The following is a 20,872-nucleotide window of genomic DNA, read 5'->3' on the forward strand; positions in this document are numbered from 1 at the left end:
AGGGTCGGGGGGTGCACTGAGACCCCCCCCCCTCCCCCCCGCCTCTTCTCCTTCTCACTCCAACGCTCACCCCATTGCCGGGGGGTTTTGTATGGGCAGAGCCCCGGGTTAGGGGGGGTGGGGGGGGAATAAAGTGGTGTTTGGAGATGGTGGTGTTATTTAGGGGGGGGGGGGGGGGGGGTTGTGGGATGATGGGGGGGGTGTGGAGATGTGGGGGGTGAATATGGGGGGGCGCACGGGATGTGAATGGATTTGGGGCTGTGAGGGTGGAGGGGGTGGATGGGGATGTGGGGGCTGGGGGGGGGGGTTATGGGGATATGGGGCCATGGGGGGGGGAAGCACGTGGGGCCGTGGGAAGGGGATATGGGGTCGGGGAAGGGCAAAATGCGGCTGTGGGAGGGGTATGGGGGGGGCGGGGGAATGGAGCTTTGGGGGGGGGGGGCAAATAGGGTCGTGGGGGGGATATGGGGACACTGTGAGATATGAGGATGTTGGAGGGGGGCATATGGGGTCATAAGAAGGGAATGTGGAGCAGTTGGGGAGGGAATATGGGGTCATGGGGGGGGTGGGGGGAGAATATGGGGCGGAGTGGTCACGTGACCCGCCCCCACTCGCACAAAGACGATTCCCCCCCCCCACACGTGGTGCCGCCCCGCCCGGCTCCGCCTTTCCGCCCCGTCCGCCTCAACTCCCATTGGCTGCGAGCGGGTGGGAGGAGCCCGGGTTGAAAAGTGGCCAATAAGGTGCGAGCGGGTGGGCGGGGCGAAAGGATCCCACCAATCGACGCGCGGAGGGGGCGGGGCCGAGCCGGAGCTATAAGAAGGGCGGCGGGAGGGTGGGGGGCCCGACGCTGTGAGGATGTCAGCGAGTCAGGAGAGCCGGTGCGGGGCGGGGGGGCGGCGCGGGGGGATGGGAGGGGGCGCGGGGGTTTTTTTGGGGGCCGTTTGGAGCGATTTTGGAGGACTGGGGGGGGGGAGTGGGGTTGGTGCGGGTTTGGGGTGGGTTTAAAGGGGGGAAATTCGCCTTTTGGAAGCGGGAGGGGGAAGGTGGGCGCGCGGCTCCTTCCCCCCCTATCGCGAAGGAAGAAAAAAAAAATTAAAAAAAAAAAACTGGGGAGAAAAAGGGAATAAAAGGGAAATCTGTGCGTTTTTTAATCCCCCCTCCCCCGGTCCACGTGGGAGCGCCGCGCGCGCGCGCCCATTGTCCCCGCGCCGGGCACGCGGCGTGACGTCACGATGCCGCCCGGCCGCTTCTGATTGGTCGCCGCGGTTTCCAAGAAGGGAGGGGGGCGACTTCCGGTTACCACCACGTGGAGGAGAGAGAGAGAGAGCGCGCGGCGGATCGGGCCGCGGGGGGGCGCTGCTCGCTTCCGGTCTGGGCCGGAAGTGAAGGGTTGGAGGCCTCACGCGGTGTTTCCCGCTCAGCCCCCGCGATAATGGACCCGAGGGGATGGACCCGGACGGCGTCATCGAGGTGAGGCGGCGAAACGGGAGCGCTGGGACGGGACTGGGAGCGCTGGGAGGGATACAGGGTCTTCGTGGGGCCTTACTGGGAGCACCGGGACGGGATGGGGCCTACAGAGGACTTGCTGGGGGGGGGGCGGGGGGGAGCGAGGCCTACGTGAGGCCTTACTGGGGGCTTAATGGGGACACTGGGATGGACTGGGAAGGGATTGGGGTCGTACTGGGAGGGAAATGGGGCCGTAATGGAGGCGCTGGGAGAGGCACGGAGCCTTACTGGGAATGCTGGGATGGAAGTGGGGCCTTACTGGGAGCACTGGGAGAGAGCGAGGCCTTTAGTGGGGGTTCTGGGAGAACTGGGAAGGGGTTACGGCCTTACTGGGAGGGAAACAGGGTCGTAGTGGGGATACTGGGAGAGGTATGGGGCCATTGTGGGGGCTTACTGGGGGCACTGGGGCAGAACTGGGAGCACTGGAATAGAGTGGGGCTTTCAGGAGGCCTTACTGGGACCATAATGGGGGCACTGGGATGGACTGGGAAGGGCCATACTGGGAGCACTGGGAGGGAGTGAGGGGGAGGGGATGGAGTGGGAGGGGTGCGGGGCTTTATTGGGGGGGCTGTGAGGGGGGCTGGGGGTGTACTGGTGTTACTGGGAGCACTGGGATGGAACTGGGAGGATGGGGAGGGAGGGAGTGAGAGGGAGGGGATGGACTGGGAGGAGAGCTGAGCTTCACTGGGGGGGACTGTGGGGGGACAGGACTAACGGGGGGCTGTGGGAGGAGTCTGGGGGCTATGGGGGGGTACTGGGGGAGTACTGGTGTTACTGGGGGCTTACTGGAATGGAATTGGGAGCATTGGGAGGGAGTGAGAGGAGGGAGATGGATTGGGAGGAGAGCTGAGCTTCGGTGGGAGCACTGTGGGGGGAGTGAGTGTAATGGGGGGCTATGGGGGGGGTACTGGGCAGTTCCTGATGGTACTGGGGGTTTACTGGGAGTACTGGGATGGAACTGGGAGGGACTGGGAAAGATTGAGTGAGAAGAAATGGATTGGGAGGAGAGCTGAGCTTCAGTGGGAGGGTTGGGGGGGGAGTGAGTGTAATAGGGGGCTATGGGGGATAGCGGGCGGTTCCCAGTGCTACTGGGAGCTTACTGGGAGCTTACTGGGAGCACTGGTTTCCCCGCAGAGCAACTGGAACGAGATCGTGGACAGCTTTGACGACATGAACCTGTCGGAGGCGCTGCTGCGCGGGATTTACGCCTACGGCTTCGAGAAGCCTTCGGCCATCCAGCAGCGCGCCATCCTGCCCTGCATCAAAGGTCCCAAACTTCACTTTTTTTACCCCAAAACGTCACCCCCCTTCTCCTCTCCCCCCCCAGGGGTCGGTGAGACCCCAAAGTCGCCCTTTTTGGTCTCAATTTGTGCCGTTCGCCTCCAGAAGTGGGTTGAAAAGTCTGCAGAAGTGCTGCGTGTGGCCCTAAAAGTGCCGTTTTTCGGCCCAAAATTGCCTTTTTTTTTTTTTTCACGTGTGCCTCAAGGCTGCCCTCGGGCTGCCTGGAAGGGCTTCAGCCGGACCCAAAATCGCACTGTTCAGCCCCAAAACTGCTCTGAAGCTGCCGCCCTGTTTGGCCCTAAAGCTGCCCTTTAGCAGCTGCCACTTTTGGCAGCCTGGAACTGCCCTCTTTTGCTCTCAAACTGCCCTGTTTGACCCTAAAAAAGCCCCCAAAACAGCCTTTTTTGGCCCCCACGCTGCCCCACACTTGGATTTCCCCCTCCCCCCCCCCCAATTCCCTCCCTGCCCCCATTGCCCCCCTGGACCCCCACCCCACCTCCTCCAACCCCAGTTGATCTCTCTGGACCCCACACTGACCACCCTCTGGCCCCCCCCCTTGCCCAACATTGACCCCCATTGCCCCCCTGTATGCCCCCTGCCCCACACTGATCCCCCCTTGGACCCCACCCTGCCCCACACTGATTCCAATTGCTCCCCTGAACCCCACACTGACTCTTCTGTTGTCTGCTCTTGCCCCACACTGAGCACAATTGCCCCCCCCCGAACCCCCCATTATCCCCCCTGGACCCATTCTGCCCCACACAGACCCCAGTTGCCCCCCCTGGAGCCCCTCTTGCCCCACACTGACCACAGTTGCTCCCCCTGAATCCCCCCATTGCCCCCCTGGACCCTTTCTGCCCCCCGCTGACCCCAGTTGCCCCCCTTGAACTCCCCCATTGCCCCCCTGGAGCCCCTCTTGCCCCACACTGACCCCAGTTGCCCCCCTGGAGCCCACTCTGACCCCCCTGGAGCCCTTCTTGCCCCACACTGACCCCAATTCCCTAATTGCACCCCCTGGAGGCCCTCTTGCCCCACGCTGACCCCAGTTGCCCCCCCTCGAGCCCACTCTGACCCCCCTGGAGCCCCTCTTGCCCCACACTGACCCCAATTGCCCCCCCTGGACCTCACACTGACCCCCCTGGACTCCACACTGCCCCACACCGACCCCCTTCTGCCCCACACTGACCTCAGTTGCCCCCCCTGGAGCCCCTCTTGCCCCACACTGACCCCAATTCCCTAATTGCACCCCCTGGAGCCCCTCTTGCCCCACACTGACCCCCGTTGCCCTCCCTGGAGCCCCTCTTGCCCCACGCTGACCCCACTCTGACCCCCCTGGAGCCCCTCTTGCCCCACACTGACCCCCGTTGCCCTCCCTGGAGCCCCTCTTGCCCCACGCTGACCCCACTCTGACCCCCCTGGAGCCCCTCTTGCCCCACGCTGACCCCCGTTGCCCCCCCAGGGTACGACGTGATCGCCCAGGCGCAGTCAGGGACGGGCAAGACGGCCACGTTCGCCATCTCCATCCTGCAGCAGCTGGAGCTGCACATCAAGGCCACGCAGGCCCTCGTCCTCGCGCCCACCAGGGAGCTGGCACAGCAGGTACCAGTAGAGACCAGTATAAACCAGTACGGGGCTGGGTGGGATGGTGCGGGACCACCAATATGGGTCTGTTATGGGGTCAGCGTAGATCAATTTGGGGTGGTAGGCAGTGGGATGGGGTGGGAACAGTATGGGTCTGTTATGGGTGTATTATGGGTCAGTATGGAGGGGATGGGACCAGTTTGGGTCAGTACAGACCAGTATGGGATGGGATGAGACCAGTTTGGGTCAGTACAGACCAGTATGGGATGGGATGGGACCAGTATGGGTCTGTTATGGGTCAGTATAGACCAGTATGGGATGGGACCAGTATGGGTTTGTTATGGGTCAGTATGAACCAGTATGGGTCAGTACAGACCAGTATAGGATGCGATGAGACCAGTATGGGTCTGGTCTGAGTCAGTACAGACCAGTATGGGATAGGATGGGACCAGTATGGGTCAGTATAGACCAGTACGGGATGGGGTGGGACCAGTATGGGTCTGTTATGGGTCAGTGCAGACCAGTATGGGGTGGGATGGGACCAGTATGGGTCAGTACAGACCAGTATGGGGTGGGATGGGACCAGTATGGGTCAGCATAGACCAGTATGGGGTGGGATGGGACCAGTATGGGTCAGTACAGACCAGTGGAGGGTGGTACGGGACCAGTAGGGACCAGTAGAGTCAGTATAGGAGCAGTATGGGATCACACGAGACCAGTTTGGGGTGATGTAGGATGGCATAGACCAGTATGGGACCAGGACAGGCCAGTAGGGATCAGCATAGACCAGTACGGACCAAGTATCAACCAGTAGGAACCAGGATGGACCAGTATAGACCAGTATAACCAGTACGGCCCAGTCCCCCGCCGCCTGGGCAGGGCAGAGCTGCGTAGCTCCATCCCAAATCCGGTGGGGGCAGAGCAGAAACGGCCCCATTCATCCCAGGGCGGCCCTGTATGGCCGTGCTGGTTCATGCGGGGGGCACACGGGGGGGCTGTGGGGCACTGGGGTGGGATGTGGTGTGGTTATGGGGTCTGTATTTATGGGATATTTGTGGGGCAGGTTATGGGGTATTTGTGAGGTAGTTTATGGGGTAGCTGCCTATGGGGTATCTATGGGGTGGTTATGGGGTTTTGAGGTGCAGATCCAGAAGGTGGTGATGGCACTGGGCGATTATAGGGGCTGTTATAGGGTGGTTATGGGGTATTGTTCTATGGGGTGGTTATTGGGTATCTTTCTATGGGGTGGTCATGAGGTATCTATGGGGTATCTGGGGTATCCATCTGTGGGGTATCTGTGAGGTATCTATGGGGTACCTGACGTTGTGATTTTGGGGTGCAGATCCAGAAGGTGGTGATGGCACTGGGTGATTATAGGGGCTGCTATGGGGTGGTTATGGGCAATCCTTTTATGGGATGTTTGTGGGGTATCTTATGGGGTGGCTATGGGGTATCTATGGGGTAGCTGATGGTTGCAATGTGGTTTTGGGGCGCAGATCCAGAAGGTGGTGATGGCGCTGGGCGATTATATGGGCGCTTCGTGCCACGCCTGCATTGGGGGCACCAACGTCCGCGCCGAGGTGCAGAAGCTGCAGCTGGAGGCCCCTCACATCATCGTGGGGACCCCCGGGCGCGTCTTCGACATGCTGAACCGCAGATACCTCTGTGAGCACCTATGGGCGCCCCGTGTCGCCCTGGGGGGGTTTTTTGGGGGGGTCTTTGGGTTCCCCTAATGTCCCTGTGGGGTCCTGGGGGTGGGGGCTGTGCCCAACCTGCAGTACCGCTGTGAGCCGCTAGGGGGCGCTCCCACATCCCTCAATGACCCAATGTATCCCTATGGGGGTCTTCAATATGCTGAAGCCTTTGGATGCCCATAGGGGGCGTCCCACGTCGCCCCGTGGGGTTTTCTTGGGGGTCCCGGAGGTGTTTGGGGTCGTTTGGGGTCCGCGAATGTCGCTGTGGGGTTCGAAGGATGCAGGCTGTGCTCACCCTGCAGTATCGCTGTGAGCTGCTAGGCAGCGCCCGCGGATGTCCCTATGGGGGTCAATAGGGGCACACGTGAGTCATTGGGGGTCCGTGAGGGTCCTTAGGATGTCAGTGGGGGTCCCCATGGAGGTGCTTGGGGGTCTTTGGGGGTCCCTGGGGGTCCCCATGTGTCCCTATGGGGATCCCAGGGTTTTGGTTGCGCTCAACTTGCAGTGCCGCTGTGCACCACTAGGGGGAGCCCGCGGGTCCCCATTTGTCTTCGTGGCTCCTTTTGGGGGTTCCTCGCGTGTTCCTATGGGGCTTCGTGGGGGTCTTAGATGTGCTCAACCTGCAGGACTTGTGTGAGTCCACAGGGGGCGCCCCACATCGCCCAGCGGGGATCCGGGGGTGTCTTTGGGGGTCCCCGAATGTTCCTATGGGGTCCCAGAGATCTTCAATATGCTTAACTTGCAGTACCTCTGTTAGTTGGTAGGGGGCGCCCCCACGTGTCTGTATGGGGGTTGATGGGGTCCCCGTGTGTCCCTATGGGGCTCCCGTAGATCGAGGCGGTGCTCAACCTGCAGTACCTCACCGAGTCGCTAGGGGGCGCACCCACGTCGCCCCATGTGTCTGTATGGGGGCTGATGGAGTCCCCACGTGTCCCTGTGGGGCTGCCGTAGATCGAGGCTATGCTCAACCTGCAGTACCTCACCGAGCCGCTGGAGGGCGCCCGCTGGAGCCCCGTGTGTCCCTATGGGGGTCCCGGCGGTCCCTGCAGTACCGCAGCGAGCCGCTAGGAGGCGCCGTGTGGCAGCTCCCCATATGTCCCAATGCATTTCTACTGGTGTCCCCCCCCCCTCCAATTATCCCCCCCCCATTAATTGCTTTCCATGGGAAATACCCCCCCCATAATTACCCCCCTTCATGGTTGCTCCTCCCGATTACTCCCCCTCAATAATTACACCCTGACAAGATTCCCCCCCTCCCCAATAAGACACCCCCCCCCCACAAATCAATCCCCTCCCTGTGGGTGCCCCCCCCCAATTATTGCCCCCCCCCCCTATAGCCGCCCCCTGATGACCCATGCGTGTCACATGACCCACTGTGGAGGGGGGGGTCCCAGCCCTGCGTTCTGCTTGGCCAAAGCCCCCCCCCCAAAACGGGGGTGATCACAGCGCTGAGGCTGAGGGTGGCCCCCTTCCCCCCCCCCCCCCATTAAAAAGTGGCCCCTAGGGGCTCCCCCTCCCCCCCCCCCCCCCCCCAAAATAGAGAGGTCTGTGGGGGAGGGGAAGGCAAATATTTGGGGGGGGGGTCCTCAGGTATTTATTGAGGTGGGGGGGGGGGAACCTCGGAGTGGGGGCTGCAGTGGATTTGGGGGGGGGGGGTGTCTGTAATGGGTCCAAATGGGGGTGCATTTTTGGGGGGGGGCGTCCATGGGGTGGGGGGGCTCCATTGGGGGGATTATTTGGGGAGGTGGGACCAGAGGGGGGGGGGTTCCATTGTGGGGGTGAGGTCCACAGAGGCTCCAGTTTTTGGGGGGGGGCGGGGGGGGGGGTGTCTCTAAATCGCCCATAGGGGTTTGTTTTGGGGTCTGTGGGGGGGGGGTCGTGACCTCTGACCCCGTTGTTCCCCCCCCCCAGCATCTTAGGATGGAAACTGAATGCACTGCAGTGAATGCGGGGGGGGGGGTGGATCCATTTTTTGGGGGGGGCATGGGGAAAAAGGAGGCTATTTGGGGAGGGGGAGGGGGGGTAGTCCATATTGGGGGGGGGGGTTGTGACCTCTGACCCCGGTGCCCCCCCCCAGCCCCGAAGTTCATTAAGATGTTCGTTTTGGACGAGGCTGACGAGATGCTGAGCCGCGGCTTTAAGGATCAGATCTACGACATCTTCCAGAAGCTGAGCGGAAACACGCAGGTGGGGGGGACACGGGGGGGCCCGGGGGGTGGGGGGGGTGGGGGGGACCCTCAGACCCCCCCCCCCACAAAAAAAAGAATGAAAAAATGCCATAGGAAAGACCCAAAATGGGCCAAAATGTGGGTGCCCCCCCCCCCCCCACGCTCCTTGTATCCTATGTAAAAGGGCTGAGCTGGGCTTGGGGGGGGGGGTGGAGCGATTTGGGGGGGTTCTGGAGGCGTTTTTTTTTTGGGGGGGGGGGGGGATGGGAGGCTCTAAGCCCCCCCCCCACCCAGTAATGCCAAAAACCACAAAAAAATCCTATATAAGTAACCTCAAATGTGGTGCCCCCCCCCATTCCTCCTTCTCATCTGAAGTGTATTTTTTGGGGGGGGAATTGGGAGGATGCTGGGGGTTCTGTGGTTTTTTTTTTTGGGGGAGGCGGGGGGGGGGCATCTGGGGGAACTGCTTCTTGTCGTCCCCCCCCCCCCTCAAAAAAAAAAAAAAGGAAAAAAGTTCCATGGAAAAGCCTTAAAATGACCCAAAACGTGGTGCTGTTTTTCTTTTTCTCATCTGAAATGCTCGGGGGGGGGGGAATTGGGGGGGCGTTGGGGGCTCTATGGGGGGGGGGTGTTTGGGGGACCCACTGCCCCCCCCCCCCAAAAAAAAAAAGGTGGAAAAATTCTATAGAAAAGGCTCAAAACGGCCCAAAATATCAGTGCCCCCCCCCCCCTTTCCCACATGAAAGGCTGAGATGTGATGGGGGGGGGGGGGGGGGGGGGGGAGGGATTTGAGGGGGGGTCCGGGGGGGTCTGAGGGTTCCATGGGGTTTTTATTTGGGGTGGGGGGGGCCCTGGATGGGGGGGGGGGGGGTCGGCTGAAAGATGTGTGGGTTTTAAGGAGGTTTAATTTGGGGAGGGGGAGGGTGGAGGGATCAGGAGGTTCTATGGTGTTTTTATTGGGGGGGGGTCTATGGGGCAGGGGGGGATCTATGGGGCGGGGGGGGAATCTATGGGGCAGGGAGATGTAGGGGGTGCGTGGGGGGGGATTTATGGGGCAGAGAGGAGAATCTGTGGGGTAGAAGGGGGATCTATGGGGGATCTATGGGGCAGAGGTGGGTCTATGAAGCCGAGGGGGGATCTGTGGGGTAGAGAGGAGAATCTGTGGGGCAGGGAAGGGAAATCTATGGGGCAGGGGGGAGAATCTATGGGGCAGGTGGATCTGTGGAGCAGGGGAGGGGAATCTATGGGGCAGGGTGTGGAGCTATAGGGCAGGGGGGAGAATCTATGGGGCGCAGGGGGGAATCAATGGGGCAGGGTATGGGGCTATGGGGCAGGGGAGGTGAATCTGTGGGGCAGGGTGGGGAGCTATAGGGCAGGGGGGAAAATCTATGGGGCAGGCGGGGATCTATGGGGCGGGGGTATGGAATCTACGGGGTAGGGGACGGAATCTATAGGGCAGGGGGGGGCCCTGATGACCCCCTCCCCAAGTTAAGTTACCATTGATTTCTGCATAGGGATCTGTGGGGTGGAGGGGGAATCTATGGGGCAGGGGGTGGAATCTATGGGGCAGGGGACGGAATCTATGGGGCAGGGGGGGGCCCTGATGACACACCCCCCCCTTTTCACTTCTGTTTGAGTTTCATAGCTGCCATCAGGAGAAGGGCTGGGGGTGGGAGATAAAGGAAGGGATCTATGGGGCAGGGCAGGGAATCTATGGGGCAGAGGGGGGATCTATGGGGCGGGGGGGGGCCCCGGTGACCCCCCCCCTTCGTTGCCCCCCCCCCAGGTGGTGCTGCTGTCGGCCACGATGCCCATGGATGTGCTGGAGGTGACCAAAAAATTCATGCGGGACCCCATCCGCATCCTGGTCAAGAAGGAGGAGCTGACATTGGAGGGGATCCGGCAGTTCTACATCAACGTGGAGCGCGAGGTGGGGACCCCCCCCCAAAATCAGGCCCCCCCCCATATTTGCAGACCCCCCCCTTTTATCCTCGACCCCCAAATTCCCATTTTATTGCTGGGATTTTTTCCTATCTGCCCCTAAAATCGCTCCCCCCCCACCCCTCAACTCCAACACCCTCTCATACCCCCCGCGCCCCCCCACCAAATGATAGACCCCCCCCCGAAAATCAGGGACCCCCCCCCAAAATCAGGGCCCCCCCCATATTTGCAGACCCCCCCCCTTTTTATCCTCGACCCCAAAATTCCCATTTTATTGCTGGGATTTTCTCCTATCTGCCCCTAAAATCCCCCCCCCAACACCCCAACTCCAATTCATACCCCGCCCCCCCCCAAAAATGAGAGACCCCCCCCTCAAAATCAGGGACCCCCCCTCGAAAATCAGGGCCTCCCCCCATATTTGCAGACCCCCCCCCCTTTTATCCTTGACCCCCAAATTCCCATTTTATTGCTGGGATTTTCTCCTATCTGCCCCTAAAATCCCCCCCCCCAACACCCCCAACTCCAATTCATACCCCGCCCCCCCCCCCAAATGAGAGATCCCCCCTCAAAATCAGGGACCCCCCCCCCAAAATCGGGGACCCCCCCATATTTGCAGACCCCCCCCTTTTATTCTCGACCCCCAAATTCCCATTTTATTGCTGCAATTTCCTCCTATTTGCCCCCCCAAATCCCCCCCCCCCCCCGAAATTCCCATTCATACCCTGGACCCCCCCACAAAATAAAGAAACCCCCCCCCCGAATTAAAGCAACCCCCCCCAAAATCAAAGGACCCCCCCACCAAATAGGAGGTGCCCCCCCCAAAATAAGGAATCTTTTCCAAATTAAGGGATCCCCCCCCACAGCCCCCCCCCCAAATAACCCCTGCCCCCAAATAAACCCCCCCCCCAAAATGAGCGACCCCCCCCGGATGAAAGAGACCCTCCCCAAATTAAAGCCCCCCACTAAATTAAATGCCCCCCCCCCCAAATTCAAAGACCCCAACCCCTATTAATAGAACCCCCCCCCCAAATGTGACCCCCCCCCCCCAATTTACAGACCCCCCCCTTTTCCAAATTAAGGGACCCCCCCCAAAGCCCCCCCCCCCAATTAACCCCCCCCCAAAATGAGGGACCCCCCCGAATGAAAGAGACCCCCCCCAAATTAAAGCCCCCCACTAAATTAAATGCCCCCCCCCAGAATGAGCGCCCCCCCCCAAATTCAAAGGCCTCAACCCCTATTAATAGAACCCCCCCCCCCAAATGTGACCCCCCCCCCAATTTACAGACCCCCCCCCTTTTCCAAATTAAGGGATCCCCCCCCAAAGCCCCCCCCCGAAAATGAGGGACCCCCCCCGAATGAAAGAGACCCCCCCCAAATTAAAGCCCCCCACTAAATTAAATGCCCCCCCCAGAATGAGCGCCCCCCCCCCCAAATTCAAAGGACCCAACCCCTATTAATAGAACCCCCCCCCCCAAATCGGCCCCCCCCAATTTACAGACCCCCCCCCCTTTTCCAAATTAAGGGACCCCCCCCAAAGCCCCCCCCCCCAATTAACCCCCCCCCAAAATGAGGGACCCCCCCGAATGAAAGAGACCCCCCCCAAATTAAAGCCCCCCACTAAATTAAATGCCCCCCCCAGAATGAGTGCCCCCCCCCCCAAATTCAAAGACCCCAACCCCTATTAATAGAACCCCCCCCCCAAATGTGACCCCCCCCCCCAATTTACAGACCCCCCCCTTTTCCAAATTAAGGGACCCCCCCCAAAGCCCCCCCCCCCAAATAACCCCCCCCCAAAATGAGCGACCCCCCCCGAATGAAAGAGACCCCCCCCAAATTAAAGCCCCCCACCGAATTAAATGCCCCCCCCCAGAATGAGCGCCCCCCCCCCCAAATTCAAAGGCCTCAACCCCTATTAATAGAACCCCCCCCCCAAATGTGACCCCCCCCCCCAATTTACAGACCCCCCCCTTTTCCAAATTAAGGGAACCCCCCCCAAAGGCCCCCCCTGAAAATGAGGGACCCCCCCCCCGAATGAAAAGAGCCCCCCCCCAAATTAAAGCCCCCCACCGAATTCAATGCCCCCCCCAGAATGAGCGCCCCCCCCCCCAAATTCAAAGACCCCAACCCCTATTAATAGAACCCCCCCCCCAAATGTGACCCCCCCCCCCAATTTACAGACCCCCCCCCCTTTTCCAAATTAAGGGACCCCCCACCCCAAAGCCCCCCCCTGAAAATGAGGGACCCCCCCCCCTAATGAAAGAGACCCCCCCCAAATTAAAGCCCCCCACCGAATTAAATGCCCCCCCCCAGAATGAGCGCCCCCCCCCCAAATTCAAAGGACCCAACCCCTATTAATAGAACCCCCTCCCCAATTTACAGACCCCCCCCTTTTCCAAATTAAGGGACCCCCCCCAAAGCCCCCCCCTGAAAATGAGGGACCCCCCCCCCTAATGAAAGAGATCCCCCCCAAATTAAAGCCCCCCACCGAATTAAATGCCCCCCCCCAGAATGAGGCCCCCCCCCCAAATTCAAAGGACCCAACCCCTAATAAAAGAACCCCCCCCCAAATGGGACCCCCCCCAATTTACAGACCCCCCCCCATTATTCTCGCATGGTTCATGGATTTGTGGGACGCCCCCCCCCCGTGGCCCCCCCACAGTGAACCCATGCGACAGCAGCCCCCCCCCCCAACCATGGGAGCCCCCCCGTGGGGGCAGCCTCTGAAAGGGGGGGGACAGCGATTTTGGGGTGAAAACAACCGATTTTGGGGGTAAAAAAAAAAGGGGGGGGGTCCGTTTTGGGGTAAAAAAGGGGGGGGTAAAAAAAAAAAAAAGGGGGGGGTTTGGGGTAAGAAAAGGGGGGGGGTTGGGGTAAAAAAGGGGGGGGGCTTCACTTTGGGGTAAAAAGGGCCGGTTTGGGGTAAAGGAGGGGGGGGGTGGGGTCAAAATGTTGGGGGGGGGCAAAGTTTTGGGGTGAAAATGAGGAATTTTGGGTGGGGGGGGCCTCCGGTTTGGGGTGAAAGGAGCTGATTTTGGGATGGGGGGGGGGGCTCGTTTTTGGGAGGAAGGGGGGGGGCACCGTTTTGGGGTGAAAAGGGCCGATTTTGGGCAAAAAGGGGGGGGGAAATGTTTGTTCTGGAGGGGGGGGGGGCAAAGTTTTGGGGTGAAAATGGATGAATTCGGTTAAATTGGGGGGGGGCTCCATTTTGGGGGTCAAACTGGCTGTGATATTTTAGGTTAAAACAGCCCCATTTTGGGTCCAAAAACCTCAATTTTGGGGCCAAACCCCCCCATATAAACACAGCGTGGCCCCCCCCCACGAATTAATTGCCCCCCCCCCATTTATTTTCTACCCCCCCCCCCCAGGAGTGGAAGCTGGAACAGCTCAGTTTTGAGGGCAGAACCCCCCACATTTTGGGTCCAAATCCCCCAATTTTGGGTCTGAACCCCCCCATATAAATACAGGGCGCCCCCCCCCAGATATTCCTGCCCCCCCCCCAATGTATTAATTGCCCTCCCCCAATTATTTCCCCCCTCCCCCCCCCCCAAGAAAGGAAGCTGGGGCAGAACAGCTCAGTTATGGGTCTGAATCCCCCCAATTTTGGGTCTGAATCCCCCAAATTTGGGTCTGAATCCCCCAATTTTGGGTCCCAGCCCCCCCCCCCCTATATAAATACAAGGTGCCCCCCCCCCAGATATTCCTGCCCCCCCCATGTATTAATTGACCCCCCCCCCCCATTTTTTCCCCTCAGCCTGGAGAGGAATCTGGGGCAGAACAGCCCAATTTTGGGTCCTTATCCCTCAATTTTGGGTCAGAATCCCCCAATTTTGGCTGCCAGCCCCCCCATATAAATACAGGGTGCCCCCCCCCCAAATATTTCTGCCCCCCCCCCCCCCATTTATTTCCCCCCCCCAACAGAGGAAGCTGGGGCAGAGCAGCTCAGTTATGGGGCAGAACAGCCATATTTTGGGTCCCAATCCCCCAATTCTGGGTCCAAACCCCCCAATTTTGGCTCCCAGCCCCCCATACGAATACAGGGTGCCCCCCCCAGTAATTTCTCCCCCCCCCCCTGTGTCGTCCCCCCCCCCCCCAGGAGTGGAAGCTGGGGCGGAACAGCCATATTTTGGGTCCCAATCCCCTGTTTTTGGGTCCTTATCCCCCAGTTCTGGGTCCAAACCCCCCAGTTTTGGCTCTCAGCCCCCCCATATAAATACAAGTTGCCCCCCCCCCGGATATTTCTGCCCCCCCCCCCCCCATTTATTTCCCCCCCCCAACAGAGGAAGCTGGGGCAGAACAGCCATATTTTGGGTCCCAATCCCCTGTTTTTGGGTCCTTATTCCCCAATTCTGGGTCCAAACCCCCCCAGTTTTCGCTCCCAGCCCCCCCATATGAATACAGGGTGCCCCCCCCCAGTAATTTTTCCCCCCTCCCCCGTGTCGTTCCCCCCCCCCCCAGGAGTGGAAGCTGGGGCAGAACAGCCATATTTTGGGTCCCAATCCCCTGTTTTTGGGTCCTTATCCCCCAATTCTGGGCCCAAACCCCCCCAATTTTGGCTCCCAGCCCCCCCATATAAATACAGGGTGCCCCCCCCCCAAATATTTCTGCCCCCCCCCCCCATTTATTTCCCCCCCCCAACAGAGGAAGCTGGGGCAGAGCAGCTCAGTTATGGGGCAGAACAGCCATATTTTGGGTCCCAATCCCCCAATTCTGGGTCCAAACCCCCCAATTTTGGCTCCCAGCCCCGCATACGAATACAGGGTGCCCCCCCCAGTAATTTCTCCCCCCCCCCCTGTGTCGTCGCCCCCCCCAGGAGTGGAAGCTGGGGCAGAACAGCCGTATTTTGGGTCTGAATCCCCTGTTTTTGGGTCCTTATCCCCCAATTCTGGGTCCAAACCCCCCAGTTTTGGCTCTCAGCCCCCCCATATAAATACAAGTTGCCCCCCCCCGGATATTTCTGCCCCCCCCCCCCATTTATTTCCCCCCCCCAACAGAGGAAGCTGGGGCAGAACAGCCATATTTTGGGTCCCAATCCCCTGTTTTTGGGTCCCAATCCCCCAATTCTGGGTCCAAACTCCCCAATTTTGGCTCCCAGCCCCCCCATACGAATACAGGGTGCCCCCCCCAGTAATTTCTCCCCCCCCCCCTGTGTCGTCCCCCCCCCCCCAGGAGTGGAAGCTGGGGCAGAGCAGCCATATTTTGGGTCCCAATCCCCTGTTTTTGGGTCCTTATCCCCCAATTCTGGGTCCAAACCCCCCAATTTTGGCTCCCAGCCCCCCCATACGAATACAGGGTGCCCCCCCCAGTAATTTCTGCCGCCCCCTTGGTGTTCCCCCCCCCCCAGGAGTGGAAGCTGGGGCAGAACAGCCGTATTTTGGGTCCCAATCCCCCAATTCTGGGTCCAAACCCCCCAGTTTTGGCTCTCAGCCCCTCCATACGAATACAGGGTGCCCCCCCCAGTAATTTCTCCCTCCCCCCCCGTGTTGTCCCCCCCCCCAGGAGTGGAAGCTGGACACGCTGTGCGATCTGTACGAGACGCTGACCATCACGCAGGCCGTCATCTTCATCAACACGCGCCGCAAGGTGGACTGGCTGACCGAGAAGATGCACGCCAGGGACTTCACCGTGTCCGCCATGGTGCGGGGCTGTGACCTCTGACCCCGCCCCACGTGACCACTGACCCCGCCCCCACGTGACCCCTGACCTCCCCTCCTAGGACCCCATGTGACCTTGATGCCCCACGTGACCTCTGATCCCTCCGTGGAACCCCTACCCTCTCCGCATGACTTCCAGCCCCGCATCCATGTGACCTCTGACCCCATCCCATGACCCCTGACCCCACCCCCACGTGACTTCTGACCCCAGCCCCATGTGACCTCTGACCTGCTGTCATAGGACCCCATATGACCCTGATCTCTCTTGTAACCCCTGACCTCCCCCCCAGGACCCCATGTGACCTTGATACCCCACGTGACCTCTGACCCCTCCGTGGAAGCTCTACCCTCCCCACGTGACTTCCAGCCCTGCATCCATGTGACCTCTGACCCCCCATGTAACCTCTGACCCCATCCTGTGACCCCTGACCCCACCCCCACGTGACTTCTGACCCCAGCCCCATGTGACCCTGACCCCACCTCACGTGACCCCTGACCTCCCCTCCTAGGACCCCATGTGACCTGGATACCCCACGTGACCTCTGACCCCTCTGTGGAACCCCTGCCCTCCCCATGTGACTTCTGGCCCCGCATCCACGTGACCTCTGACCCCTACGTGGCCCCTGACCCCACCCCACGTGACCCCTGACTTCCCCTCCTAGGACCCCACGTGACCTGGAGACCCCACGTGACCTCTGACCTCCTCTCCTAGGAACCCACGTGACCCCCCACGTGACCATGCAACCCATACCCTCCCCACGTGACTTCTGGCCCCGCATCCATGTGACCTCTGACCCCACCCCCATCTGACCCCTGAACCGAGCCCCACGTGACCCCCTTCCCCCCATTTTGCCCCCGCCCCCACGTGACCCCCGCCCCCCTCGTGACCCTTGGCTCCCCATTTTGCCCCCCACACCCCGTGACCCCTGACCCCACCCCACATGACCCCTGACCTCCCCCCCAGGACCCCACGTGACCTTGACGCCCCACGTGACCTCTGACCCCTCCAACCCCAACTCACGCCCCTCGCTTCCTCCATGGGACCCCACGTAACCCCGACCCCCCACATGACTTCTGACCTCCCCCTGTGACCCCCGACCCCCCATTTTGCCCCCCACCACCCCCATGACCTCTGACCTCCCCCGCGTGACCTCTGACCCCCATTGTACCCCCCCAGCACGGGGACATGGACCAGAAGGAGCGCGACGTCATCATGAGGGAGTTCCGCTCCGGCTCCAGCCGGGTGCTCATCACCACCGACCTGCTGGTGGGTGGGGGGCTGGGGGGGTCCTGGGAGGGGTGATATGGGGCCTGGGGGGGGCGATATGGGGTCCTGGGGGGGCGATATGGGGTCCTGGGGGGGGTGATATGGGGTCCTGGGGGGGGCGATATGGGGTCCTGGGGGGGCGATATGGGGTCCTGGGGGGGGTGATATCGGGGCCTGGGGGGGTGATATGGGGTCATGAGGGGGTGATATGGGGTCATGGGAGGGCTTGGGGGTGATATGGGGTCATGAGGGGGTGATATGGGGTCCTGGGAGGGCTCGAGGGTGATATGGGGTCATGAGGGGGTAATACGGGGGCTCTGGGGGTGATATGGGGTCCTGGGAGGGCTCTGGGGGGGCAATATGGGGTCCTGGGGGGGCGATATGGGGTCCTGGGGGGGTGATATCGGGGCCTGGGGGGGTGATATGGGGTCATGAGGGGGTGATATGGGGTCATGAGGGGGTAATATGGGGGCTCTGGGGGGTGATATGGGGGCCTGGGGGGGTGATATGGGGTCCTGAGAGGGGTCTGGGGGGCGATATGGGATAATGGGGGGCGATATGGGGTCATGGGAGGGGTCTGGGGGGTGATATGGGGGCTCGGGGGGATGATATGGGGGCCTGGGGGGTGATAAGGGGTCCTGGGAGGGGTCTGGGGGGGTGATATGGGGTCATGGGCGGGTGATATGGGGGCTCTGGGGGGTGATATGGGGTCCTGAGAGGGGTCTGGGGGGCGATATGGGGTCATGGGGGGGTGATATGGGGTCATGGGAGGGGTCTGGGGGGTGATATGGGGGCCTGGGGGGATGATATGGGGGCCTGGGGGGGTGATATGGGGTCATGAAGGGGTGATATGGGGTCCTGAGAGGGGTCTGGGGGGCGATATGGGGTCCTGAGGGGCTCCTGGGGGGCGTGCTGGGGTGATATGGGGTCCTGGGGAGGGTCTGGGGGATGATATGTGGCTCTGGGGGGGGTCTGGGGGGTGATATGGGGTCTTGAGGGGTCTGGGGAGGGGATATGGGGGCCTGGGGGGGTTTGGGGGGGGGGTAATATGAGATCCTGGGGAGTTCTAGGGGGGGTCCTGGGGGGTCTTGTGGAGGTTATGGGGGTCTGGGTGGGTGACATGGGGGTCCTGTGCTGGTGGGGGGTGATGGGGGGTCGTGAGGGGGTCTCGGGGGTGGGGGTGGGATTAATATTTTGGGGGGGGGGGGGGTCCAAGGTGGTCCCTCCCTGCCCAGCCCCCCCCCGTGCTGAGCGCAGGACGCAGCCCCCTTGGCACAGCGTGAGGTGGTCGGGGGCCCCCCCTTGTTTCCTCCCCCCCCCGACTCGGGGGCCCCCCCCGACCGCCGACATCCCCTGGGGACCCCCCCCCCCCGCAGCGTTCCCCCTTCCCCTTTTATGGGACCCCCCCTCATTTTTTTGCCCCCCCCCCCCATAATAGGCGAGGGGCATCGATGTGCAGCAGGTGTCCCTGGTCATCAACTACGACCTGCCCACCAACAGGGAGAACTACATCCACCGGTAGGGGGGGGCAGCTGGGGGGGGCAATTATGGGGGGGTGGGGGGCAGTTGGGGTTGGTAATAAGGGGGGGGGGAGGGCACAGCCAACAGGGAGAACTACATCCACCGGTAGGGGGGGTAATTATGGGGGGTGGGGGGCAATTATGAGGGGTGGGGTGCACTTGGGGGGGGCAGTTATGAAGGGGTGGGGGGCAGCTGGGGGGGGTGATGAAGGGGGGAGGGCACAGCCAACAGGGAGAAGTGCATCCACCGGTGGGGGGGGCAATTATGGGGGGTGGGGGGGCAGCTGGGGGGGGCAATTATGAAGGGGTGGGGGGCAGTTGGGAGGGTGATGAGGGGGGGGGGAGGGCACAGCTTGCCTGCCAGCAGGGAGAACTGCATCCACAGGGAGGGGGTGGCAACTGGGGGGAGCAATTATGGAGGGGGGGGGGGAGGAAATTATGGGGGCTGGGGGGGGCACAACCTGCCCACCAATAGGGAGAACTACATTCACCGGTAGGGGGCGCTGTGGGGCAGTGGGGGGGCGAGGAATTTGTGGGGGTCCATGGGGGTCCCAATGTCCCTGGAGGTCCTTGAGGAGGGGGAGGGGGGGGGTCTTTGGGGGTCTTTTCGGGTCCCCCAGTATCACTGGGGGGCTTTGGGGGTCTGTGTGGGTCCCCAATGTCCTTGGGGGTCTTTGGGGGTCCCTCAGTATCACTGATGGTCCCTGGAGGTCCCTGGGGGGGGGGGGGGAAGGGGGTCTTTGGGGGTCCCTCAATATCACTGAAGGTTCCCGGTGGGGAGGGGGGTGTCCCTGAAGGACCCTGGGGGTCCGTGAAGGTCTGTGGCTGCCTTTGGGGGTTCGTGTGGGACCCTGGGGGTCGTTGGGACTCCATGAGGGTGTCTGGGGTTTCTTGGGGGTCCAAAATTTTGCCACCCCCCCTCAATTTTACCCTCCCCCCCCCCCCCCCCCCTCCAGGATCGGCCGCGGGGGTCGCTTTGGCCGCAAAGGGGTGGCCATCAATATGGTGACAGAAGAGGACAAACGGACGCTGCGGGACATCGAGACGTTTTACAACACCGCCATCGAGGAGATGCCCCTCAACGTGGCCGACCTCATCTGAAGACCCCCCCCAAAAAAAACAAAACAAAACACAACTAACCAGGACCCCCGGAATCCCCCCCCCCAAAGCGGTTGTGGCTTTGGGGGCCCCCCCCAGATTCTTTTTTATTGTGGTGGAATAAACGTTGCTTTTGGGGGGGGGGGGCGGGGTCCTTATTGGGGGAGGGGGATTTAAGAAACCCCCCCCCCCAAAAAAATAGACCAGGACCCCCCCTCAAATAAGGACCCCATAAAAAAGGACCCCCAACCCCCCCTCCCCATTGCGGTTCTGGGGCGTCCATTTTCCTTTTTCTGGTCCATTTTGGGGGGGGTCCTCACTGGGGGGTGGGGGTAATTTTAAGACCCTCCACCCCCCCCCCATAAAAGGACCCCCAGACCTCCCCAGGGTGGCGGGGGGGGGGGGGTGTCCACCGGGACCAACGTTTTTATTAAGGGTGGGGGAGGGGTTGGGTTGGGTTGCCCACCCCCCCCCCAAAAAAATGAACCCTCCCCCCTTCCCCCCATCCCTTTTGTAACGTTTATTTATTGGAATAAAACGAGATTTGGGAAAATCGGTGGCTGTTTGGGGTTTTTTTTTTGTGGGGGGGGGGGGAAAGGGGGGAAGCGGCTGCATTTTGGGATTGAAAAGGGCGATTTCTACCTTGGTTCCAAATCCGCTTTTATTGTTGTAAAAGAGGGGGGAGGGAAACCGACCCGAAATCGGGACCCCCCCCCTCATACACCCCCTGTAAGGACTCCACCCCCCGCCCCCGTATGGACCCGTATTGCAATCACGGCTCATACGGACCCCCGAACCGCCCCCCCCCCCAATATTTTACCACAAATTGGGACCCCCCCCCCATACAGACCCCCCCGTCGTGGCCCCCCACTGCGACACCCTCATTCGGATCCCAATTACAGCCCCACCAATACGAACCCAACGGCGGCCCTCCCCCCTCCAATATGGAGACGCCCAACAACCACATTCCCCCCCCCCCCCCCCCCCATATACTGACCACCAATATCGACCCCCCCCAACCAATATCGACCCCCAATTGGGACCCCCCCGTACGGACCCCATATCGCCCCCCCTCAAATGACACCCATATGGCACCCCCCCCAAACGGAACCCCATTTGCCCCCCCCCCCCCCGCCACCCCCAATACAAACGCCTTATCGCC

General features: G+C 61.3%; 1 protein-coding gene across 1 annotated transcript; it reads left to right on the forward strand.

Annotated features, from left to right (window-relative positions):
• The first annotated feature begins 782 nt into the window (after positions 1-782).
• Positions 783-19,829, forward strand: EIF4A1 (eukaryotic translation initiation factor 4A1). Its single transcript, XM_090129510.1, has 11 exons — positions 783-881; positions 1,425-1,473; positions 2,644-2,776; positions 4,250-4,389; positions 5,868-6,036; positions 8,143-8,252; positions 10,020-10,163; positions 15,671-15,808; positions 17,003-17,092; positions 18,531-18,610; positions 19,569-19,829. The coding sequence occupies exons 1-11, from the start codon at positions 859-861 to the stop codon at positions 19,711-19,713; spliced, it is 1,221 nt and encodes a 406-aa protein (XP_089985636.1). The 5' UTR covers positions 783-858; the 3' UTR covers positions 19,714-19,829.
• Positions 19,830-20,872: the final 1,043 nt, after the last annotated feature.

The sequence above is a fragment of the Phasianus colchicus genome, chromosome 36 (assembly GCF_987193195.1).
Source record: "Phasianus colchicus chromosome 36, bPhaCol1.hap1.1, whole genome shotgun sequence".
Lineage (NCBI taxonomy): Eukaryota > Metazoa > Chordata > Aves > Galliformes > Phasianidae > Phasianus > Phasianus colchicus.